General features: G+C 43.7%; 1 protein-coding gene across 1 annotated transcript in view; it reads right to left on the reverse strand.

Annotated features, from left to right (window-relative positions):
• Window positions 1–2,554: 2,554 nt before the first annotated feature.
• The window catches only part of NCKIPSD (NCK interacting protein with SH3 domain), a 94,286-nt gene continuing 71,455 nt past the window's right edge, over window positions 2,555–25,385 (reverse strand). Inside the window, exons 9-13 of the mRNA XM_035106417.2 lie at window positions 21,167–21,247; window positions 19,909–20,037; window positions 14,955–15,047; window positions 12,978–13,150; window positions 2,555–11,150 (exon numbers count right to left, since the gene is read on the reverse strand). Coding sequence (XP_034962308.2) covers window positions 10,947–11,150; window positions 12,978–13,150; window positions 14,955–15,047; window positions 19,909–20,037; window positions 21,167–21,247 — 680 coding nt within the window. The 3' untranslated portion in view covers window positions 2,555–10,946. The remainder of the gene's footprint in view (window positions 11,151–12,977; window positions 13,151–14,954; window positions 15,048–19,908; window positions 20,038–21,166; window positions 21,248–25,385) is intronic.

The raw sequence follows: 25,385 nt of genomic DNA on the forward strand, positions 1-25,385 counted from the left end.
TGGGAAACTGTGATTCGCTAGACGAATTTTTCATAAAGCGAATTCGTCTAGCGAGGCAACCTCCGCTCGAAAAATCCTTTCATTAAGCAGAAATTTCGTTAAGCAGGGCATTTGTTAAGCGAGGCACCACTGTACAGCGCCTCCCCTAATGTCTGCTGGGACAGGGCACCCCCCCCCATCTTGAAGGGGCAGAGAAGGCCCTGTGGAACGCCCTCCCATCAGAGGTCAAGGAGATAAACAACTACCTGACATTTAGAAAACACCTAAAGGCAGCCCTGTTTAGGGAAGTTTTCAATCTGTGATATTTTAATGTATTTTGGTATTTGTTGGAAGCCGCCCAGAGTGGCGGGGGAAACCCAGCCAGATGGGCGGGGTACAAATAAATAAATAAATAAATAAATAAATATGATGTTGCCCCAGGCTGCACAGAACAGTTAGAGATGCCCGTATGTCCTGACTGTGCACTTTCCCACTGTATGTGGTTGCCTGCACCAGGTCTTCAGAGACTCCTCTGACCAGGCCATTGAAATTCAAGTGTGCTGTTAGGATGCAGAAATGGGTGGAAATAGGTGCCTTTTGCTTGGTGTTGGAGTCTTCCAGAACAAAATGGCGAGGTGGTGCTCAGGTCAGGAAGTAGGGTGTGTGTGTGTGACGACAGAGACCACCCAACGAACCACCACCACCAACTTAACAAACCCCTCCTCCCAAATGCTAAAGGCTTCCATAATAGTAATGAGTGCAGCTACAGACCATGCTTTCACTTATCAGTTTTTCTGCAGTTAGGCGAAATCCAGATTAAATGTTGTACATTGGGTTTTGAGAGAGAGAGAGAGAGAGAGAGAGAGAGAGAGAGAGAGAGAGAGAGAATGAGCTGGCATTTTGATGTTCATACGTCCTGCTAGTATCCTGTAAAGGTTCCTCTCTAGCCACTCTCACCCAAGTTCTGGGCTTGGCAGCCACCAACATCCTGAATTTTAGTGCTAAGCTATGAAGGGCAAGAAGTGTTCTGGGAAGAGACAGGTACGCTTTTACCTTGGGTGCTCCAGTGGTGGTAGTTAGAAGACAACAGCTGTGGGTTTTGCACAGGACTTGCTGGTCTTCCAACTGTTTTACAGACAGGCAAGGGATCGGCAGGGGATGAAGCCTAGTCCCACTGTGCAAACCCTCCAACATATCTCTCATGAAAATAGATAACAACAACAACAACAACAACAACCCACCCATCTGACTGGGTTGTCCTAGCCAACATATAAAAAAACATAATAAAACAGTAAACATTTTAAAAAAACCTTCCCTACACAGGGCTGCCTTCAGATGTCTTCTAAAGGTTGTATATTTTTCTCCTTGGCTCAGGGGTCACAATGACACCATACCAACATTTCTCCAATGGAAATAGAGATGTCCTAAGGGAAAGTGGGATGTCCCTGGATCAAATCAGAAACTGGGACGGCTTCCGTAAATCTGGGACTGTCCCTGGAGAAAAGGGACACTTGAGGGGTCTGTAATGACCCTTTCCTTTCATGCGAAGAAGTGCCCTCTGTTGGATATCCCCAATTCCAAGTGCAGTCATAGGAAGAGCCCTGCACTATTAAGCCAAAGGCCCCTGCATCCCAACATTCTGGTCTCAGTAACCAACCATACCCCACAGGAAAATGTGCAAGCATGTGGAGGAGAGATTTGCCAATTGTGTTATTGAGATCTGATCCTATAGTTTGCATTGCCTGCATTGTATAATTGTGAGTGTATGGCTTAGTCCCCCCCCCCCCCCATATCCCTGGGATGACTTGCTTAAAATGCTTTTTTCCCTTTGCCTCTCTCTGTGTGCCAAAGGGTAATGTAAACAAAACAGGATGCCCAGCTAAGCTATCAAGGCAGGATGAGCTGGCCCTGTCTGGAACACAGAAGGACTTATCAGCTGCGTAGCCTCTTACTCAAGGCTGCTGGAAGTTGCTAGTTTGACGCGTAAACTGAAGGCTAAAGGCTTTGTTGAGCCAACATGTGTTAGAGTCTACACCCAGAGATATGAATTCGACAGTAATTGACAATATGCATAGACGATGTGAAGGAGGGGGGGAAGATGCGTAAATCACCATTGTCCCCTATAGCCCTGTTTATGTTACCCCTGCCTAAGCCAGCATGTGTTTACGCACAGGACGTGTACTAGTGACCCCCTTGCGTGGGTGACCCCCTTGCGTGCGCACATTTACAGGGAGGGGGAAAGAGCCCAAAAGAAGGGTATAAGAGAGCTTTGCAATATGTGTTTCTTTACTCTTGTTGTGGAACTGACCACGTTGAGTCTCTTATTAATAAGAAATTAAATTCTTTCTCTGGAACTCAACCCCGGTGTCGTTTTGACTATCTTTGTCCTGCCTGGGGCAACTTAAAGGACCCTTAGTAGCTGATAAGGCTACAAGCAGGAGCTGAATGCAAAAGCACTCATCCTACTTGTCTTTGTAACTGAGCAAACACATGCTTCACACACACACACACACACACACACACACGGCAGGGACAGATCTTTAAAATCCAGTCACAGGTCCAAAGGAGCCCCTCATATAAGCAAAGATGCATATAAGCAAAGATTTGCCTTAAAAATTGCTAACGCAATGTTTGGTTATGTAGCTCCTAGCCGCAGACACTTGCCTTTTCGTGTGTGGGCTTATTTGCATGTATGCATGGCTTTAAGTCTGTTCCCGTGCACTGCAAGCTAAAAATAATCTTTGCATCTGAGGGAGGGAAACAGGGCATTGTCAAAATGCCCTCCCCACCTTCATAAAAAAAAATTGGGGGGAGAGGGGGGAAAAGAAGCTGCTCTTTGAGTAGCGAGGGCTGATGACTACATCATTCTTGTGACTTTTGCCATCAGCTGATAAGAGATAAAGCTAATATCATACTATAATCCACTGAAGCCTCTAATAGGCTTAGGAATAACAGGGGTTTACAGCCTCATTAATGTTCAGCACTAGGTATAAGAAGCAAGTACAATTGGGGGAGTTCTGCACAAAAGAAAACAGTGGGCTGCTACATGGCTAGAGTCTGCCTACCTGTTGAGAGCAGAGGGGGAAATATTAGAAGTCGGAAAGGATAAGAGGCGAGCAGCAAAGAGAAGGGTCGATTATATATATAAAAAAGAACAGATAAGAGTAGCCAAGGAAACACTGACAGTTCAGTCATTGGTGGCCCAGCTAAACTTAAGTCAAGCTGTGCAAAAGAGCTGAAGTCAAGGTTGTCTCTTCTGTAGCACAGCAGAAAACTCACATTCCTAGGCTACCCCACCAAATACAAGGCACAAATTCATGCCCTTTGGCAGGAAGCAGACACACTAGATGTGACTTGCTCAACAGCATTACAGCTCCAGGGCAGGGATATAAGGAACCTGCGGCTCCCCCAGGTGTCGCCAGACTCCATCTCCCATCAGTCCCAGTCAGCATGGCCAACTGCCAGGGCTGAAGTTGGTGTCTGACTACACCTAGAGGGTCACAGGTCCTCCAAGCCTGCTAAAGGGACTTAGAGCAGTTGACTTGTTAGCATCAGTTAGAGTCCCAAAACACATCATGGCAAGCTTAACTGTACAGTCTCTGTTAGCATGCAACACCATCAGAAAGGGATACTGTACTCCTAGGTTGTTGCCCTGGTAAAACTCAAGAGGTTTCAAGTAGCCATCCTGTTCTGGGCTACAGTCTGATTTGATTTAGTGCAGGGCTGTTCAACAGCTGAGCATCTCTCCCCAGACAGAGGCCCCAGCAGCTATGGATGGTCCAAGCATTGACACAGATGCTCTAGTCTGAACCAGCAGCATGGTGTAGAATGGTTCACATTGGTAGGAGTTGGCCCATTACAGAAAAGATAGTTAGGTTTGAGGGTTATGATAGCTGGCGATGAAGTCACCAGGCACTACATTAAGAAGGCCAAGGTTGCCCATCATTATCAAGGTCTGTAGACCTGTAAGTAATCCATGCTGTTCTTTGGGCATGTTTAGTGCACCTGAGCACTTAAAACAGAGGTAGCTACACTCGAGGAAGTTGAGTCCAGCTGACTTCAAAGAGAGACAGAACCCGTTCTAAGTGCATATCTGCTGGCTTAAAAACTTCCTGCGGATTGCACTATTCAGATAATGGGAAACCATATACAATTGACCTTTTGCAAAAGGTTGCTTTTCTAGCTCTTTCAATGAACTGGCACATAACCTAGATGTAATGGTTATTTCATCTGTGGTTCACCCATCACCTAGCATTTGTGGGACACAGCCTGCCTGTTATTAGGGAAAAGCAGGTTATTGAATGTATGAAAGAAACCTGGAATGGAAAGAGCAATCAGTCCTATGCCCATTATCCCAGCTGGCAGTTCAGAGTCAATCACCTGTAGAAATGGAGGCAAGAGGCTGTCCGCTAACCTAGGCTTTGTTCCATTTGCAAACCTGTCATCAGCGTCGTTATTTAACTCCCAAAGCTGCCTTTGTTTTAGCCTTACGCAAGACCACAACACACACAGTTTCAACTCCAAAGACCCACAACAAGGCTTTCCTTTTGGGCAACCACATTTTAAAAAGATGGTGGGATAAGGAAGTTAAAAAGAAAAAGAAGACGACTATCTTTATGGAAACAAACCATCGGGGATGTGGCAATGAGTGGAGGGAGAGGAGGAAGGGTTTTGTTTTTGGTTAATCAGTATTTTTAACCCTTGCTCATCAGTACCTTGGGTTCCATTTTTCCTCCCTCTTACCATGATGTATTTAGAGGAGCTGCAATCTACTGAATGCAGTGACCGAATTAGTGACTTAAGAAGGGATAGATGGAAAAGTTGTAACTGGAGCAGATTGCTGTCACAACATTACACTTTCTTGTGTTGGGACCAGTGAATGTGCCTCTGTTACAGTTTTTCTGGAGAGAACCCAGCTGCACATTTATGTGATGCTGTGCATACCACCCTCCCCACACTGAAACCCCATACAACTGCTTCTACTTTCCTGATGTGTTAGAGCAAAAAGCAGTTTGCCAACCCTAGTAAGAAAAAACCTTCTGAGCATTAAGCCTCACTTAAATCATAGCACCATCCTGGCGACAGAGATAAGATGGTTGCTTTTGTTGTCCCCCATGTTGCTGTAGACAAGGTTAATATATTCTAAAAGTACAAACGATAAAAAAATAGGCTCTGCAACCCTGTACATGTCTCCCCAAATGGTTCTGAAAGGATGCTGTGGGGACCAGCATCAACCCCAATAGCTCCAACATGCCCATGACAGTCCCAGGGGCTGATATTGGCCAGTTTGCTATCTGCTGCTGCTCCTTGGGTGGTCGTTTTGGGCCCCTCCAAGTTGTAGACCCCTGGACTTCAGCCCCCAAGATTGAGCCCTAGCTGCACGGCAGTGTGAGTGCATGCAGGTGGCCAAGGGATGGTTGAGGAGAGCATCTTCTGAAGCAGGGCCTGGATGCTGTGGTGGCTTACTAGTTTCTGGTCCCCATTTTTAAGATCAGGGTAAAATAATAGGATACCTGCTGTGGCCATATTTTTAGGCCTAAACCGAACACTCACTAAACTCAATGCATGCCTAACTCTTGGTTGGATTTAAGCCACAATGTTTCCTGCACTGGGCAGATTCTCTTTCTGCAGAAAGAGCAGCATTCAGCTTCTGTGTTCAGTAAAGGATTCGGCTTTGAGAGACAATGGACACTTCTAGATGACCTGTTCGCTGAGCGTTTGTTGTGATATATTTGCAAGAAGATTACATGTTCTTGCAGGAAATTTAGACAACACTGGCTATTTAATGAGCTCTCGTTCTGATTCATTTGTTGGGCCAGACGTCCCAGCCCACTATAATTGCGCAACTTGAATTTACCAGTATGTGACTGAATCCCACCCGAAGATAGTCTCGGCCTGGCAGCAGCCCATGAATGGCATCTACACTATGTTCGCACTAAAACCTCATTTTAAAACATATAATTTTTTTAAAAAAATAAAAATTTGCTTTACAAACTTTCCAAGTCTGCAATTCTGCTCTGACAGGTGTCTTTCAAACAAATCAAAACACGGACTGCCCCCTCTTACCAGAGCAGCTTCGTTATTTAACAACAGGTGGTTAAAAATACATTTTCAACAACGTTAGTAAATCTTCCAGCAACAACTAAACACTGAAGGGTTTCTTTTTTGAGATGTTTCTTACAGAGAATATGACATTTATAATTTATTTCAAGTATTCAAGCTTAATAGTCAGTTTTTTAAATCAGTGTACAATACATTTTTTTTTAAAAAAACTGCATGCACACAGACGTGCATGGACATACACTCAAAGAATAAGAACAATTACTGGTACGTTCCAACCTAGAATTTTAGTTGCCAATCCTGCACCCACTTCCATTTTTCCTAGTAAGTAAGAATTGATTCAACTCCTGAGTTGCCTCTTTCAGAAAATGCAAAGTAAAAAAAAAATGAATGCAGATTATACCAACTGGGAGAGGGGGAAGGGAAAGCCAAACATTATCAATGGAACAAGGACTAAGGGGCCTGGGAGAAATCACATTTCTGAATTCCTCCATGAAATTCGTGAACAAAAGACACATCTTGCTCATCTGTAAAATTTCAGATCGGAGGAGATGCATTTCTATAGTATCAGTAGAAAAAAAAAGCCGCAGGATCAGCTAGGAAAAATGAATTAAAAAATGTTTTATGTACACCCTCTCTTCTGCACTGTGTAGGAATATCCTTGTACGATCAGATATACATAAATGTGGTTTTGATCCCCCCCCCCACAGCAGACTATCCAACAATTCACTCCCATGCTGTCAAAACTGTCCTCAGAGTGGCATACCCCTCCTACAGACACCAGGGACAACCTTGCCCATTTCGCCTTTTCCAAACCTTCCAAGAAATGTATAAACTGATTAAGGGACTCTTATTGTAGGCTCAAAAAATGAAAGCAAAAATACACACAATTTTTGAAATTTCTAGGGCCAACAGTGGGTACAGCACAAGGCATACATGCAAAAGTGAACAAAGATAGCCTTACTAGGGGGGTGCTTATAGCATCCCCCTCCCCTTATCCTCTTTTAGGAAAGGCGTTTAGGCAGACATAGGGGTCAAAGGCATCTCATTAAATGCCAGGCCTGCTCCGTTCCAATCAGACTCTTTGACAAGATGTCTCCTTCAGTTTATAGGACACCGTTATTACATAATGGGCCTTATCACAATATGAGGAAGGCTTTGCAAAAGCTATTCATCTTCCTTGTACAATATCCTGGAAAGGCCTTATCAAGCACCTTGGAGATATTAGTTCCTTCTCAATTTATTGAAGTTATTTCACTGCCACAGATGAGCAGAGATTGGCAGACAAGCGTAACTGCACTACACCTATTTTCAATCTGAGAAAGAGAGAGAGATATTGTGTAGGGAGCAGTCAGAAGTAGCTGCTGGCATCATGCATTGCTTGTCTTTTAAAAAAAGAATTCAGCCCTGCAAGCAAAAATGTGATGGTCTGCAATTTTAAATGCAGACAAAATACAATTCATGGGTGACAGATCTAGCTCTACCTTAATTTTGATGTATTATCATGCACAGGTTGTTCATAAGCCCAACAAATTTGGCCTGCACAACAAGGAATGAAGTATTCAGTTAATGTCCTCTTGATGTTCTAAAAAGTTCCACAAAATACTGAACCAGGTAGGAAGTCAGGAGCATAGCAGCCAACTCCTAGCGACCGAGGTCCCTTCGGTCCCCCCCAATAAAAAAATTGAGGGTGTTGGGTGGCAGCCCCCAGCCATCATAGATAATGATCATGAAAGTTGCAGTCCAACACCATACGGAGGGCCACAGGTTTGCCAGCCCTGACTTAAGTGCTCTAATGTCACACAGGAGGAGTGCTCACCGAGTGGTCAGTCATGGTTTTAATCTATGAAGATACAAGGAAGAAAGAAGACTTCTTCATGATCTGCAGAACCAAAGATGGGAGAAGCAATGATCTGACCACACTAGGACATGATCAGGGCCGGATTTAGGTTTGATGAGGCCCTAGGAGAAGGGGACAACAGAGGACGAGATGGCTGGACAGTGTTCTCAAAGCCACCAACATGAGTCTGACCAAACTGCGGGAGGCAGTGGAAGACAAGAGTGCCTGGCGTGCTCTGGTCCCTGGGGTCACGAACAATCAGACAAGAAGAAGAAGATGAAGATGAAGAAGAAGAAGCTACTGAAGGTAATGGGGCCCTTTATATGTCCAGCTGTCCTTTGTCAACAACAAATTGTCTCTGTTTTTTTGTGTTGAATATATGCTATATGGTAATTTATGGACCTAATAGGTATCTAAAGCCATTTGCACATAACAAAATATGTATTTTATCAAGTTAATTGTTGAACTGAAATACAATTAAGAAGTATATTAATAGTGAAATAATTATTAAGCTCTAAATATATGTAGGTTTTATTTCCTTTGTTTTTTATCTTATATTTTGGAAATGTACATCCAGGTTTTTTTTCCTTTAATTTTTTTGGGGGCCCCCAAGAGAGTGGGGCCCTAAGCTATAACTTGTTTAGTTTATACATAAATCTGGCACTGGACATGATACCCTGACTGGAGAGTTAACCTCACTTAATGTACTTCTCAAGCCAAAGATGGTGCTTTAAACAACCCCCACCAATAATAAAGACACCTTGAGCTTATTTGTTCTCAGTGACTAGCTGAAATCGCCCAAACTCCAAAAGCTAGGAAGCAACTGTAATTGAATCATTTTAAGATAATCAAATGAACACACAGGGCTGCAGAAGCTCTTGGCAGTTTCCTCAATGCCAGCCACCTATTCATTCACTGCTGGGATGAAACAAACAAACGAACGAACAAAGAGGAAACCCCTCTGCACCATTTTCTCTGCTATTACAGTCTTGGTGCTTCCTACCTGCCTCCCCTGGCAAAAATTGTATGTCAAAGTGGGGGAGGAAAGTTGCAAGGTGTTTTTTTCTTTTTAATCATTTAAAATAAAACGAATAGAATCAAATCCTGTTGGAGTGGTGGTTCTCTTTTTGTTCATCCTCCCATATTTGAGGTGGGGACAGGGAGAGGGAGAATTGCAAGCATTATATGGTTGTCCTAGACAGGGCAGAGGTGTCCCTGCTCAAATTGCAGAGAATGCTAGGGTACTCTCTCCATTTACACTGGGAGTTTGCCACACCAGAAGCAGTGCAATGGTCTAAGTCCATGTGCTCCTATTTGTATGGCTGGGTGCCTGTTGCATTGGGACACCCCAGATATCCACTTTATCTGCATTGTTGAGCTGGTTCTGGGAGTGAAGTGGAGCAGGCAAGGGACAACAGGGGGCAACCAGGTTTTGAAGTCACCAGGCCCAAGGCTATAATAAAACAAAGCGTTAGCGACATGTGCGGACTGCTTTAGCTAGCAATTCTGCAGTGTTGTCTTGCCCTTCGCAAAAACATACTTCCAAAATCCTGCAACTGATACAGAATATGCAAATACTATCAAATTGAAACACACACACAAATATTTATCCATTGACTATGTTTATTTGATTCTATGAAAATACAAATCCCTTTCAATGCTCACAATGGTTTTCATTTTAAACATTTCACTTAAAAACAGGGCTGTTCACTTGTCTCAGACAGTGACCCCCAAACTAACACTGCTCACCAGCTCAAACCTGATGGCCAATTCTAGAGGCTCCCAGCACTGACATCATACCAAAGCAGATGCCCTGGCCCAAGGCAATTCCTTTATTTATTTGGTTCACATTAGGTTTAGAGGTTATCCAAATAGTTCCAGTTTTAATTCAAGCTACTTCTAACACTGAAGGTTGCAAAGCTCTTGTTAACCCACTCTGCAAAGAGCTTTGGCAGCGTGCATGTTTATTAAGATATTACAGACCCGTATTAGTATGTGAGCCTGTCGGAAAGATCTAAATAGGAAAAAGCAGGCAAATCCATTTTGCAGGAGACCTGGAGGAATTAGATAAAGAAAAGGGAGCTCTCCCGATTTGTGCATATTAAGGAGCAGAGCTATCAGATACCAGGCTTAAGCAGCCTCCGGGACATAAAAGGTAAAGCTAGGCAGAGCCAATTGCTATTAAGCTCAAGGCAAGGAACACCCCCAGGCTGGAGGGAGAAGAGCGTGCATTGCCATCTACAGATACATGGTCCTTGTGTGTGCAGTGCCAGAGGCAACAAGGCCAGCACACCGCAGGAGACAAGCAGCAACTCTTAAAAAGGACACACCTTAGCAGTGAGTCCAGGCAGAAGATCTGTCGAAGGAACCCCTGCTGCCTGGACCATCGATATCTCTCTGTTGGTGCCGTGGGTGAGGAATTCAAGCACAAACACCACGGCATAGAACAAGAAGAGAAGCAGGTGCTTACTTGCATTAGACCCCAGATAAGCCAGTATCTAACCCAGAGATCAAGCAGCGGGGTTTAAAAAGGACCGAAAGGCTCACTGGACACAGGACTAAAGAGAGTAGCAAGCAGCAGCTCCCTTGGCTAGGATTGCAGCACTTGAGCACTAGACACAGCAGACAAGATGTTACAAAAGCTGGCCGCAAACACTGGCCTACTCCACTGGGTAGCGGCAGGACAAGAAATGCAGGTGGAAATGGATGCTGACAGCAGAGACCTCTTGCTCAAAGACCCTCAAGGTCACAGGCCTCTGCCCTCTCTCCTGTGCAAAGGTCACTAGGGAGGTATATTCTCCTAGACTTGTCAAAGCACTCCATCTGTGAAGACACAGCTGTTTTGCCCCACCCCTTAGAAGTGGGCAGACAACAATCAGCTTTAGCTAACTGCTCACTGACTTGCATAAACGCTGAACATTCCACCTGTAGGGCCTTATGGCACTCCACTTAAACCTTAGGGCTCACCTGAAGGGATAATAAGGTATGAGTGGTACTGGAAAAAGGGATGGAAAGGATACAACCACAAGAGGCATTCTTATCCCAAGCTGGCCTTTCCCCGCACCAGTTAGCTGTCTCCAGGAGATATTTCTGGAAACTCCTTATAGATCTCTTGGATTATCATTTTGTCCATCTGGCACTGCTGACTCTCTTCCTCTTCCACCATGATGCGCTGCAAGGTCCTCTGCAAGTCAGTGTAACGGTGCTTGTGCTGCAGGTATGGCGTCGACCGGATGATAGAATGCATCAGAGACAAGTATTCCATCCGCAGCTGTGGGAACAGAAGACATCGAAAAGGGCTTTAGCAGCAAGATAAACAAAAGAGGAAACACAGGCATTGGAAAACAATCTGATCGTCAAGCGCAAGACTGCAGCACAAGCAATTGCAAATAGAATGGGCTCGTAGGTGAAAGATTCCTCCACAATCTTTGTTTTCCCCATTGGTCCGTAGGGGCCCTCACTTTCAGAGGAGTTCTGGAAATCTATTTAACCAACCAATCAAATTAGCTGAATGTTTTTCAAATACTAGTCAACTGGACTCGGACTCAAGTGGCTCAATAAACAATATCCCTCTTCCATTTCAAGCAGCTTCAGGGATGAGAACAATTACTCAGCTAACCCTGGCCAGAAAGAATGCAGACTCTAGAATCTACAGCCTCATTGCTTTACACACGGGAGAAAGGAGATGGTAGATAATACTTTAGAGAAACATTCCTCCAGGTTTCAAGCTCACTGTGTGAATCCAAAAAGAGAGACAGCTAAAATCCCCAACTTTGACTGGCCAAAGGCCCATTAAACTGAGAAGCCCTCCTCTGAAAAGAAGCTGTCAGCCATGCATATTTATTGGTCTTGTAGTCTAGCCTAACAGAAAAAGTTTGAGATGCACAACAGCTTTAAGAGCAGATGTTCTTTGCAACTATGAAATATAAAAATATATCTTATGCATGCATAATTCAGGCTTTTAGTGAATCCCTAGAAAAAGTAGTTTGGCAATGGAAAGACTAGAACAAAACACAACCTTTGTGCCCATTCGAGCTTTTGGAGCACAAATGCTATCAGGATGATATTAAAGTGATTTCAGAAGCAAGATGCCGAAATATTAGTGTCCCAAACCCATTAGAACTTCATTGCAAAACAGGAGCACATTGAATTGGTCCTGGGAGGCAAATGCAGACTCTAGACCAGTGTTTCTCAACCAGTGTGCCTCCAGATGTTTTGGGACTACAACTCCCATCATTCCTGACCACTGGTCTTGCTAGCTAGGGATGATGAAAGTGAGAAACATTGCTCTAGACCATTAGTCTTCAACAGGTGGTTCAGCACCCAATACAGCCGTACCTTGGATCCCAAACGCCTTGCAAGTTGAACGTTTTGGCTCCTGAATGCCACAAATCTGGAAGTGAGTGTTCCAGTTTGTGAATGTTCTTTGGAACCTGAATGTCCGACGGGGCTTCCGCGGCTTCCAATCAGCTGCAGGAGCTTCCTGCAGCCAATCAGAAGCCGCGCTTTGGTTTCCGAACATTTTGGAAGTTGAATGGACTTCCAGAACGGATTCCGTTCAACTTCCAAGGTACAACTATATTGGGTTGTGGCCTGATCTATGGTGAATCCCAACAGAAGTGCTTCCATCACACAAATATATGGCTGAAAACTTAGTCCCCAAATGCATGTTTGGGTTGAAGATGGGCCCTGGGTCTGAAAAGGTTGGAGGCTGCTGTTCTAGAGCATTGGCATAATGTGCTTCTAGCATTCTATCACTACCAGGAGATGGACCTTCATTATACTGCAAGTGTAGACTCAGGGCCTGTATACAAACCCCACCCACAAAAGGTAGAAGCTGTAGCCCTGGCTGTCCCTTTCGGCTTCTTAAGAGCTTTACTTTTTCTTAAAATTAAAAAAAACAAACATCTTTCTAACCCTGCTGGATGTGGAGATATGCTTTTAAGCATGTGGCAAATGCCTGCAAGCTGGAAGAACTGCCTATCTATTCAGACACACACCAGGAAGCGTCCACCTCTTCACTCATGTTCAGTTCTGCCTCTCTTTTTTCAAACTTCCAAAGAGGAGACACAGGCTTTCTTTATCTTTCCGTAAGTACCTTTTCTCCGGGGGAGAGATCTGCAATCTGCCTCACAATTATGTCGATCATCACCATCATGTCTGTGTGGTAGAAGATGTTTGCCGTGTCCTTGCTGGCAAAGATGTCCTGTAGAAATTTCAGCACGGAGTGAGGCGGCTGCGGCTGGTGCTTGAAGATGCGCACGGGGTCGTCTGATCACAGGTCAGAAAGAAAGAAAGAAGCTTGTTGTGACATGCATAGACATGAGCGCCCTTTAGCCGAAGGAAGCAATTTATACACAATGTGCGTGGATGGAGAGGCTTAGCTAGTTTCTGAGCAGCAGAGAAAGAGTCTCTTGAAGAGCAGAGAGATTTTCCTCCCCATTGCAGCACTGCCCTAGGAGGAGAGAGAAAGCTTTCCACAAGTGCATTACCCTTGCCTTGTATTATCTATCAGCATCTCTCTTTATAGAAAATTGGCATAAACTGTATTCTGACACATGGGTCACACAACTGTAACATTTAGCTTACCCCCTAAGATACCCACTTCTTCCATGGACCACTTCACTGCCGCTCTGTACATGAAAAAGTGTAAGTGCAGGGCATATACTCCTGCACAAGGGACAGAGATGGTAGCTGTAGGGAGGCGTTCAAGGAGAACCTTGCTTAAGTCTTGGCATTTGAGAAATAAACTCAAAGTGGGGTGTCAAGTGTAGGCTTTCTAGCAACAACTAGGGATCTGAAAGGAGGAGAAGGCAAGGAGAGATTGAAAAGCTAAAAACAGCCTGCAGTGTGCTAAGAACATCATTTTCAGACTGGAAAAGGGCTTAAACCAGGAATAAAGTAGAAGCATGAAACAAGGGAAGTCATTTAAGAGCAAATCAACAAAGTAAAGGGAGCCTGAACACACACACACAAGCAAGCAGGGACCCCATGCTCCTAAAGACATTAGCCCACACAATCCTTTGTCAGGAAGGCATAGGTAGAATACTTAGGGAATTAGAGAGTGTAGGGGAAAAGCTCTCCTGCTTTAAAGAAGTGCTTTACAATAGGCTCTACAACAGACTCAACACAATGCTCAACACTGGCAAAGTCTTCTATAGGTGGACAACTTGAAAAGCTGGTGGGGTGGGGGAGGAAGAAAACACAACAGGCTCCCCTAAGAAGCTAGACTCTGGAGGTTTTTGGTTCACAGAGGGTGCCAATGGGGAAGAAGATCCAGTTGTTGAGACATACACAACCACTCACACACCCTGGTTTCAAAATATCACTGAAAGTTGGGCACAAAGAGAATCAGTGTAGATCCAAAGCTGATGACAAGACCACTCTGTCGAACCATAAATCCTTTTGAAGGAGGGAAGGAAAATCAGAAGCAAAATACAGAACAAAGGTGGGGGTCCCTTGGGTTTGTTACAGTGACTACCAAGGCTAGAAAGCATGCTTTTAAGAAGTGTGTGTGGGGGTTATTAGGATTTCACATCAGCTACCAAATCCTTTATTCAATACCATCTTCTCTGGTTATGCAGATCAAAAAACCCCTGAGAAACAGCTGCACAGAGCTTTGCACTAAATATTTATTATACTTTTATTCTGCTTCACAACCAAGACACACCAAAGTGATTGCAAACAGCTATTAAAAATTCAGTTCCCAAAAATACAGTTCTAAGGACACCACGGTTAAGATGTCAGGGGAGCTGCACTCCATACGGCACTTTGTCTAGTTCTACACACCCGGAATGCAGCTCCTTGGCCAGATAAGGTCACTGCATGCCGTTCTGCCACTCACTGAGCAATTACCTGCATTCCAGCAGGTCAATCTCCTTATACCACAGAGGCAGAACCGACTCCCCTGGCCTCGAAACTTTAAAAGGCAGAAAACTTCACGGGAGCTTAGAAACTGTTTGCCAATTATTCCTCCTCTGCAATGTCAGCAGGTGCCACTCTTCAGATCTACTTGGCCATTAGTGCTGCTGTATCTCAAAACTGTACAGTAATAGAAACCTGCAGACACACTCACCTGCACGGTTCAAGAGAAGAAGAAGCTTTTCTGTGAAGGTTTTGACATTGGGGTGCTTGCTCACGGTAACCATGATCACATTATGCTCAGGCACTAAGAAATAAAACAGGTTTTATTAGAAGTGACCAGCTGCCTATAACTGGCTTAGTTACAATACCTATCAGGGATGGAAAAGAAGATCTGGGAGGAAGACACATCTCCACTGCCCAGCCCCCCCAACGCTGCAAAGTGGGGATCTCTCTCTATCAGTGGAGGGTCTCTATGCCAATCAGAACACCACTTATTCAGGAGCATACAATGTGTGGGAATCTTTTATTAGTAGAGGAGACTTCCTGCTTCATAGTCATCCTCCACAATGGGGATAGCGACATGGGTAATGGTGAAGCTCATTATGTTTGTCCCTGCTTGTGTTTGAGGCTTGCAACCCAGTAGAATGACTAAAGAGGACTAGTGTTGTTTACCCCACAGTGATCACTCGACCTGGATGCACATCCCACTTCCATCAGGCGTCACAAACACGAACATATCAATTTCATAATGCTGTTGCCTAAGATGGGACTGCACCGGGAATGCCATGTACGGTTACTGCAGAGCTGAAGCAAGATCGCAATAAAAAGGGTTGCCAAAATTATCAAAGGAATGGAGGCAAGGGACTTTTTAGTTTAGAGAAAAGGCAAGCAAGAGGAGACATGACAGAGGTGTATACAATTATGCTTGGTGTGGAGAAAGTAGATAGGGAAAGGGTGTTCTTGCTCTCTCATAATGCTAGATGTAAAGTTGATTAATATTCTACGGCCTTCTAAACGTGTTAGGGGGGGTGGCTTATGGTTTTGTTTTTGTTCTAACTACAGTGGTACCTCGGTTTACGAACTTAATCCATTCTGGAAGTCCGTTCTTAAACCAAAACCGTTCTTAAACCGAGGCACGCTCTTCCAATGAGGCCTCCCGCCGCTGGTCCCTTCCACCGTTTGGATTCCATTCTTAGACTGAGGTAAAGTTCTCAAACCAAGACGCTTGCGGAGTTTATAAACCAAATCGTTCTTAAACTGGACTGTTCTTAAACTGAGGTACCACTGTATTTATTTGCGCTTTGATCCTGTATTTTTATCTCGTGAACTGCCCTGAGATCTTTGGATGAAGGGCAGTATATTTAATAAATAAACAAACGAAATGAAATGAAGTAACAAAGACATAGTGCAAGTAAATCAGGATGACTGTTCACTGTCATATAACTTCCCCGCAAACCAATCAGGACCAATGCTCAGTAAACAGCTGACACTGTATAACCTCTGTATAAACTTTCTGCAAGCTAGTCAAGATGACTGCTCGAGAAATATGTCATCTGGAGAAACTCTTGCTGTGTGAAGCCTTGTTATGATGTAACCGCTGTTGTAATGTACTTGTTCGTTAAAAATGCCGTTTTCATTTTATACACATGTCCGTCCGTCCCCCGCAATCTTTGGGCTGTCACCTGTATCCTCCATTTACTAGTTTTCTTTATTACTTTATATGCCTGAAAACCCCCCAATACCACTACTTTCTTTTTTTAAAAAATATAGCTTTTTTATTTTCATACATGAAACTACTGAATTATGCTACTAGCCATTATCAAGCATTAAAACCATGGAAGCCCATATTCAAAATCTGGTCGAAGATTCTAGAACAAATGTTTAACTTATACAATGCACACTTCCTCATTTCTACTGTGTGCGTTTGCATCTAGTCCCTGCGTCAGGTGCACTGTTTCCAAACAGGGGCTCACAGCTTGCTCCTGAAATAGCCATCAGGGTTTATGCTGCAAAATTCAGCTGCAGAAATATGTCTTGCTATGTACAGTAATGTGAAGCTCCCTGCTCTGCAGTCAGCGAACTACACCTGCTCAACTAAGAAGCCAAGATTATTCAGACAACCATATAGAAAATTGAGCTTACTTACGCTACACCACCACAGGGGATGGGAAGAAGCCAGAAAGAGGCTCAGACAATGCCACGCAGTGAAGGCCCTCCGCTATTTCTGCACATTCCATAATTGATGCCATTCTATCACACAGCATGGGCATGGCTATCATAGGAAGTGCAGGAGGAAGAGACAGGAGTAAGTAGTCAACAGGTCCCTTCCTCCCTGTGAAAAAGCTAATATTTCACAGTCTGGTTTAAGTTTAATTTTGTATGTTTCATACTCCCATCCTGAACAACTTGTAATGAAGAATGCAAATGATTTTTTTTTAAACAACAACAACATTGAGATGCCATAGCCTCTGCCTGATCAGGGCTACCACTGGTCTGTCTGAGTCACCTGACTTTGTGCTAGCTACCTCCCATCCCTTGTTTCATGGACAACAACCTCATTGCTATTCATGCGTAGGGAGGAATATTTTTAAGGATTTCTTTCTTTCTGTTCTGTTTTATTTTATGTTTTTGTGCTTTATTCCTTAAGATTGTGCTGCCGCTTTTACATGATTTTTTTTTTTAAAAAAAACATTATTTATGCTTTTTCAACTGCAAGTTGCTTTGGAAGGCCTAGGATGGAAGAGATACATGGTTATAATAAGAATTTTGGCTTATTTGTTTATGTTTCAGAACCATACAATATATATGAAGTGGGGAGGGAAACCCATAAGGATGGAAGAAGGCAACGGATTCTGTCTTGCCATCCCTTGCAATTTGCAAATGACCTCAACTTGTCATGGTTACGTCTTTGCCTCCATTACTGCTCCCTCCATCTGCACTTACTGAATGCTGTGTCTAATACTAGTTGGCACTCTTAGGGCAAATCAGAGCAAGACAACAGAAAGGTAGAGGTGTGTCAGGGAAGAAAACGGTAGTACCTCTACATGTCGGGAAATGTCTGTAACATTTCAGAAAGCATCATGCCAAAGACAACACACACACATTGAACAGGTTTCAGAGAAGCAGAATTTGTGGCCTTTTCTGCATTACACACTCTGATGGTTTGAAAGAAATGGACTTTTTTCCACACAAAAAGAAATGCAGTCCAAAAAGAGGCTGAGCATTAGTTTGTAAGTTCTTGACTAAGTTCCAATTTCCCACTGTACCCCAGGTGGGCACAAAATAATTCATAGAAATGCTCTGCCCGTCAGGTGAACCAGTGTAATTACTCAAACTAGCCAGCACTGAAAGAATAAAATAGTAATGAATAAAAGGGCAGAAAAAATAGACTTAAATCTGTTTCTATTAGGTGATTAATAATGCAACAGATTTATTTATTTACAAACACACATACTTTACTATAACCCATATCTTAATGAAGTTATCCCTTAAATGCTACGTGGCAAATTACTGGATGCAGTTATAGCTGCTTAATCCACTCCACTTCATGAAGCCAAGGTGGAAAAGGCATCCCATGCAAAAGCAGAAAGCAATTAAGGGAAGGCCATGAGAACATGGCAGCGTAATAATTTGCCAAGATATTCAGGATTAACAAGATGCAGCCTGATACCACAGTGTGTTTTGACCTGCTTATGACTGCCCACTCAAAAAATTACATGAAAAAGTGCCTGCAATCACCAACAGCAAGGCAAAGTTAAGCTGCTTCCCAAAAGGCTCAGACTGGCAGGAACAAGGGGAGATCAAGTGTTCCAGGAGAAAGTGCTGCCCAGCAGAATACCACTATAAGGAATAACCTACAATGCTTCTACAGCTAATGAAATTCACAAGGCACAGCAAGGGATAAGCAGAACATCTGCCAATCACTGAAAGGAGGAAGATGCCCAGTTAAATGCATTGCTAAGGACCCAGTACTTGTTACAACGAAGTCTCAGACCGGAATTTCCTCCCAGCACCCCAGCGTTGAGTCTCCACATTTCTTGGAGCACAACTATGAAAGTGCAGTTCTCAAATGCACACTTTACGTATTGGGGAAAGCAGGGGGGAGGAGGATGAAACTGTTTTTGATTGTCCACAGGTTAATATTGACAGGTTAATATTAAACAATGAGCATACAGCCAGTCAAGGAAGCTAAAGGGTGTACAGTAGGGGGAAACACCTCTAGGTGTTTATATGCTACCAACAGAAGCCTCCAAGTCAAGACAGTAGAATAGGCGTGCTCATTTTTAAAAGGGGGCCATAGATGTAGTGGGCAAAAAGGAAACCTGGTGGAAAGAGAAATGGGGGGGGGTTACAGGGAAGGGCATACTGTGGGCATCAAAGAGGGCACAGTGCCAAACAAACCAGGACTCTCCAATGGAGCAACCTCACCCACAGAATAATTCTAGGGGGCAATACCAGCCTCAAACTAATTCAGCACTGAAGACATACCACTCCCCCACCCCTTCCAACCCAAACGCTTAAAGTGATCTTCAGATGGAGAATTAAATCAGGGAAGCATCCAACATAGAAAGCATGATCGTAATGCATGACTTCAATCTGCCTCACACAGACTGGGCAAGTGTGTGTTATGACCCGGACAAAGAGGCAAAATTTCTAGATACCTCAAATGACAGTGCCCTAGAAGAGTTGGCCATGGAACTGGCTAGAAAGGAGGTGCCTGTGGATTTAATCCTGAATTGTGCCAAGAGGCTGGTATATGATGTGTGCATGTTGCTGAGCCAATTGGATATACTAATCACCGTGCAAAAGGAGAGCTCTGCTAGGTCAGTGTAAAGTTCCAAAGGGAAAACTGCCAACCATGTTTACCAAGTTGGCAGAAAAGTGTTTCCCCTCGAGGAAGAGGTGCAGAAATGAGAGCTTGCTGGCAAGTCCAAAAGCAGTTTAAATCTCCCTTGATAATATCTGAGCTCATATCTTCAGAAATGTAAATGCTCCCTTTCCACCTGTAGAGCATGGCCAAATGTCTTATTTAAATCTGTGTCTTACCCATTCCAAAAACCCAGACAGAGGCTTCTTGCAACTTAAACAAAGTACAGTGAAAGATCTTCCACAGCTCACTGCAAAACCTTGGCATCATCTCAGCTGGGAAAACTTTTATTACTCACCTGGAATGTGAAGGTTAAAAGCCAGAAGAACATTAATGAACAGGTCAGGCAGCTGGTCTGTGGTGTCTGATGGCAACCCATCTTCAATCACATCCAACAGAAACTGGACAAACTGGGAATTGAGGTGCTCTGTGCAAAATAAAATATGTTTAGAAATGTTTTTGTTCTTCTTCTTTTTAAAAGACTCCACAGGGGACATGATTTCTGGCATACGGAGCAAAACTGCAAGTCCAGCCACTACATTTCACAAAAGCTGAGTAGCAAATGATACATTGGGGTTATTCATTTTGGGTTGTATTTAAGCCCTATTCAGAGTAGATCCACTGAAATAAATGAAACTACAGTATGTTAGTCATGTCCATTTGATAAAGGCAGGAAGTCTGTATCTGACGTTGCATTAAATGGATCATATTGTATTGTATTCGTATGAAGTAGGTGCACAGCAGTCACCAAGGCCAAACAGTTCCATTAACTGAGGACCCAAACTAGATGATAAAAGAGGGGTAATCCAAGTATGGATCCCTGTTATGCCCTTGCCTCACCTGTCTGCCAGTTAAACACAGCTGCTGGGGAGAGGGACTAGGTTTGGTAGCTATGGTGCTGGGAGAGGGAGATTAAACCCCTTTCCTCTTGTATATTTCCCCTTGAAAAGTTGCTCCTCCCAAGCTGCTGTTTGCACTGAAAGGGTGGTTTACTGAGAGCCAGTCTGGTGTAGTGGTTAGAGTGCCTGGCTAGGATCTGGGAGACCAGCGTTCAAATTTCCACTCAGCCATGAAACGCACTAGGTGACCTTGGGCCAGTCTCTCCTGCTCTCATCATAACCTATCACAGGGTTGTTGTGAGGATAAAATGAGGAGAATGATGTACTGTATGCTACTTTGAGCTCCTTGGAGGAAAGGTGGGGTATGAATGAAATAGACAGACAGACACAGACTGTGGAAGGATGGAGTTGAAGGCTTAGGACAATTTATCAGCTAATAAGAAAGATATGGCTGCCCTCTAACAAATGTCCTAACTGATCTTGGGGAAGCTGAATTCAACACACATTTCTGAAGGGAAGACCAAGCAAGTTTTCACTCATCTGGGCTCCATCCAGTTCTCATATTCCCTGTAAGCGTTTTGGTGAGCTGTTTCCCAGACTGTGGAGAGCAATCTCGGATCAAGCTGTCTCTCTTTAATTATAGGTTTAAAAAACTGCAGAAATCCTCTGCTCAGTGGCAGCTTGCCATCCACCCCCTGTGGTGGAGCTTTTTCTCACCATAGTGATGATATGGCAGCGGTTCTCCCATACAGAATATCATAGCCAGCACCAAAGCAGAGTAGCACATCTTCTGATGGTCTGGAAAAGAAAGCCACGAGTTTAGTTACACCAGCGCCAGGGCACAAGCTCATGTGATCTAGACATGGCACGCATCTAGAACAGCCATTGAAGGAAGGCAGCTGGCTTGCTTGAAGGCTTGTTCTCTTTTTTTCCCTAAGGCAAAATTTCTGCCACATTGAAAAAAGTCAAGGCAGAAAAATAGATTATACAATGAATGCAGCAGATCAGAAAATATGTGTTACATTTCTGGTACGGTGTCAGCTCTTAAACAGATACCGTATTGGCCCGAACATAAGCCGCAACTGCATATAAGCCGCACCTTTAAAATTCAAGGGGGGGGGAGGAAAAAAGAAGAAGACAATACTCAAATATAAGCCGCTCCCTTAAAATTCTGCAGGCACTCACACCCGTTCCATTTTACCATATGTCTGTTTCAGCAGCGATATCGTAACAGCCAATTTTTGTAAGGTCACAAATTTAAGCTGCGCTTTAACTTTTCACGGTCGGAATTTGGGGAGGGGGGGGAAGTGTGGCATACTCAGGCCAATATGGTACATTTCTCTTGATATTTGATACCATCAACAGTCTTGAGTCCTGAAGTGGAGTATGCAACAGCTGCATACAGAACTGTTAAGTTTAAATATAGGGAATTTGCCCACTGCCAGATGTTGCTAGACTGTAATTCTCACCATCCCTGACCCCTGACCATGGCTGATGGAACTTGGAGTTGAAGAAGATCTGGAGGTCCATAGGTTCCTCATCTCTGGTCCAAAGACCAGCATGTCACTGCAAAAGGCAAAGGGCCAAGCTCCGGGTCTGCTGGATTTTTCCCTTTTCTACAATCCTTGTTCTATGTTAATTCTAACTGAACTTTCAGATATCCATTCTGTCTGGTTAAGGCAACAGAGTTTGATTTCTGCAGGGCAAGGATGGGAAATCTGTCGCCCTTCAGATGTTGTTGGACTCAAAGTCCCACCAGCCCCAATGGTCAAGGACAATGTGAGTTGTAGCCCATCAACACCTGAGAGTCACAGGTTAGCCACCCCTGCTGCTGAGCAAAATGGTAGTGACTTACTCTTTACTGCAAAGGGTGACTCCATCCATTGGCTCTAATAGCACAAACATAATCGGCAGTAGAGGAAAGAGTCTATTCATTCCCTGCTTTCATATCTCCTAATTCCAATCACCTCTTGCTCAATACATGTCAGATTGGTGAAATTGACTAGACCAAACCGGAAATAAATTTTACACAAATGAAGTTCACTGTGGAGGAAAAACTTGCTTTTCAAAGGAAAAAACAAGGTTGGTTAAGGCATTAGAGCACACATTTAAAGAAAAATGGATTTAATAAAAATTCCTGGTCTTAACTAGTTACTGATGCACATCAGGACAGGACCTCTTCTCCTATTTCTCTGACTGCTAATTGCATTATTGTAGTATTCAATTCTGATTTGATTGCTTTTAATAAAACAGGGGGTGCAGCACAGTATCAAATGCTGTGCTGGAGAAGGTATCTGAAGAAGTGTGCATGCACACGAAAGCTCATACCAAAATAAAAACTTAGTTGGTCTTTAAGGTGCTACTGAAGGAATTTTTTTTATTGTGCTGGAGAAGAACAGACTTCTGCTTGCCCAGAGGAATTTCACCATTCTTCTCCCCACCCCACTTCCCAGTGCCTTTAATGGACATCAGAGTCTTCTCCAAAAGGTTAGGGGACCCTCTGGAACAGATTTAGGGATAGTGGGGGAGGGACTGCAAGGGGGAAGAGAGAAAGGGGAAGTTCTGGGGACGATTGGAAATTTGCTCACACAATAAATTCTGCCCTTTGTATATGGATTTGTTTGTTTGCTTTGCTGTTAATTGTGTTGCACTCCTAAGTGAAAGAAAAGCAGGACAATTTAAAAAATATAAAAAACTGGGTTAAACAGCTTCCCCTACCACAAATAGTAATTCAAGATCTCACATATATTGTAGTTTGGTTTGGTGTTTTTTTTTTTTTTACAGCTGTTCCTGTAGAACACATTTCTTTCCTATAAATCAGCAATAGTTTGGCTCCAAGTCACCTGAGATTCAGACTATTCCAGGTGTGCGTTTTCGCTTCCTTTCCAGTGCACATTTCTACCTCATGCATCAACCTGTCCTGCAGCCTGCTAGTATCGCACAATTTTCACTGGCAGCATCTATACATGAGCGCTCCACAGAATCACAGCCACTGCCTTTCCTGAATCTTAATTAGTTGGCATGTTCCAGCAGGGGTTTAAATAAGAAACGCCACACGATAGGGCATATGGCCACAATGAAATATGCACTGCACTGTTTACAAGAGATCATTAAAGCATGGAGAGGTTTACCCAGCCTAGTTATTATGTGCAGCGATGAATAAGCCAGTAAAAGTTGGCTCGTTTCTTTATAGGCCAATACTTGGGCTATGTACTCTATGTGACGATTAGCAGGAAAGTACTTGGACTTCGGAAGTGTGGATTTGTCAATTTCTCTCTCAACATGTTTTGTTTCCCCAACTTTCATCTGGCACAACTACCCCCCTCCGTTGGATGTGACCGCCAGTCAGGCAGATGAACATAAGAATTTGTGGCAGGGTTGGGCACAGGTTTTCCGAAGCTCCAGAACAGGTTAGAGAGTGCCAATGTTCCATATGCACCTCGCTCTGTTCTTTTATCAGCAAATGTGTCATCCTAGGGAAAACTCTCCTGTCCAGATGCCATCAGCTTTGTTTATGGGTGCAGCTGCCTGGGAGAAGGCCTTTGGCTGCCTGGGAAAGGAGTCAAAGAGCAGAAGCCCCAGTTAGCCAAGAGAAAGGATGAAGAAACTGGGGGAATAATAATAATAATAATAGTAATAATTTATTATTTATACCCCGCCCATCCGGCCAGGCTCCCCCAGCCACTCTGGGCGGCTTCCAACAAAACAGAAATTCTAAAATACAGAAATCCATCAAACATTAAAATACAGAAATCCATCACACATTAAAAGCTTCCCTAAACAGGGCTGCCTTGAGATGCCTTCTAAAGGTCTGGTAATTGTTGTTCTCTTTGACCTCTAGTGGGAGGGCATTCCACAGGGTGGGTGCCACTACCGAGAAGGCCCTCTGCCTGGTTCCCTGTAACTTGGCGATACATGATCTGACAATATGTCAACAACTTAAAAGCGCCCTAAAACTACAACAAGGAAAGCGCAGAACAATGAAACATGTTCTGCTGTATAGGGTCTCTGCTATTCAATTAGCACACCCGCCAGTGTATGGGGATTCTAGGCAAGGAACTATTTGAGGCTGATGGGCCTTCTAACGATATCAAACCATCACTGCAGCAGGTGCATTGGTTTTGCACTGGGAAGAAGTGGCAAGTGGCAATGTACAAGCTGCCGCTGGGCCCTGCTACCATTTTCTCTGGTATTGCATCTGGTAGCAGTTACTCGTAGAGGAATGAAAAGAGCTAAGGCAATTAAAGATATGTAAGAAATATATCTGGAATGCTAGAAGCCGAATGCAATATGTAAGCTAATTCAATTATTCAGTGCATGCTAAATTCATTGATACAAAACCTTAAGATTTGTTCTGAGCGCCTAGCTCATTTCTCTTAAGCCATGGTAAAATGGTGCGTCCTTAGCAAATGTGACCAGTCACTTTTCTATCCTGGGCATATTAAAGGAGGAGGGAAAAGGGTTACCAGTACAGTGGTGCCTCGCTAGACGAATTTAATTCGTTCCACGGGTCTTTTCTTATAACGAAAAATTCATCTAGCGAATCCCATAGGAATGCATTGATATATTTTTTTTGCCCATAGGAACGCATTAATTGAATTTCAATGCATTCCTATGGGAAACCTGATTCGCTAGACGAATTTTTCATAAAACGAATTCGTCTAGCGAGGCAACCTCCGCTCGAAAAATCCTTTCGTTAAGCGGAAATTTTGTTAAGCAGGGCATTCGTTAAGCGAGGCACCACTGTAGTTCTAGGAAGACTAAAAAACCACAATTCAACCCAATTCACTTTGAAGACACAGTACTGCAATTCACCAGGGGGGGAACCTCTGATGAACGACACTACACCCAAAGCTGAGACCAGTTTATGAAGGGCAGAGGAAATGAAAACTGCATTACCCAGAGTTTTAAGTCAACTTGAATGTTTTCTGAACTT

This window comes from Zootoca vivipara, chromosome 2 (genome assembly GCF_963506605.1).
Source record: "Zootoca vivipara chromosome 2, rZooViv1.1, whole genome shotgun sequence".
Classification (NCBI taxonomy): Eukaryota; Metazoa; Chordata; class Lepidosauria; order Squamata; family Lacertidae; genus Zootoca; species Zootoca vivipara.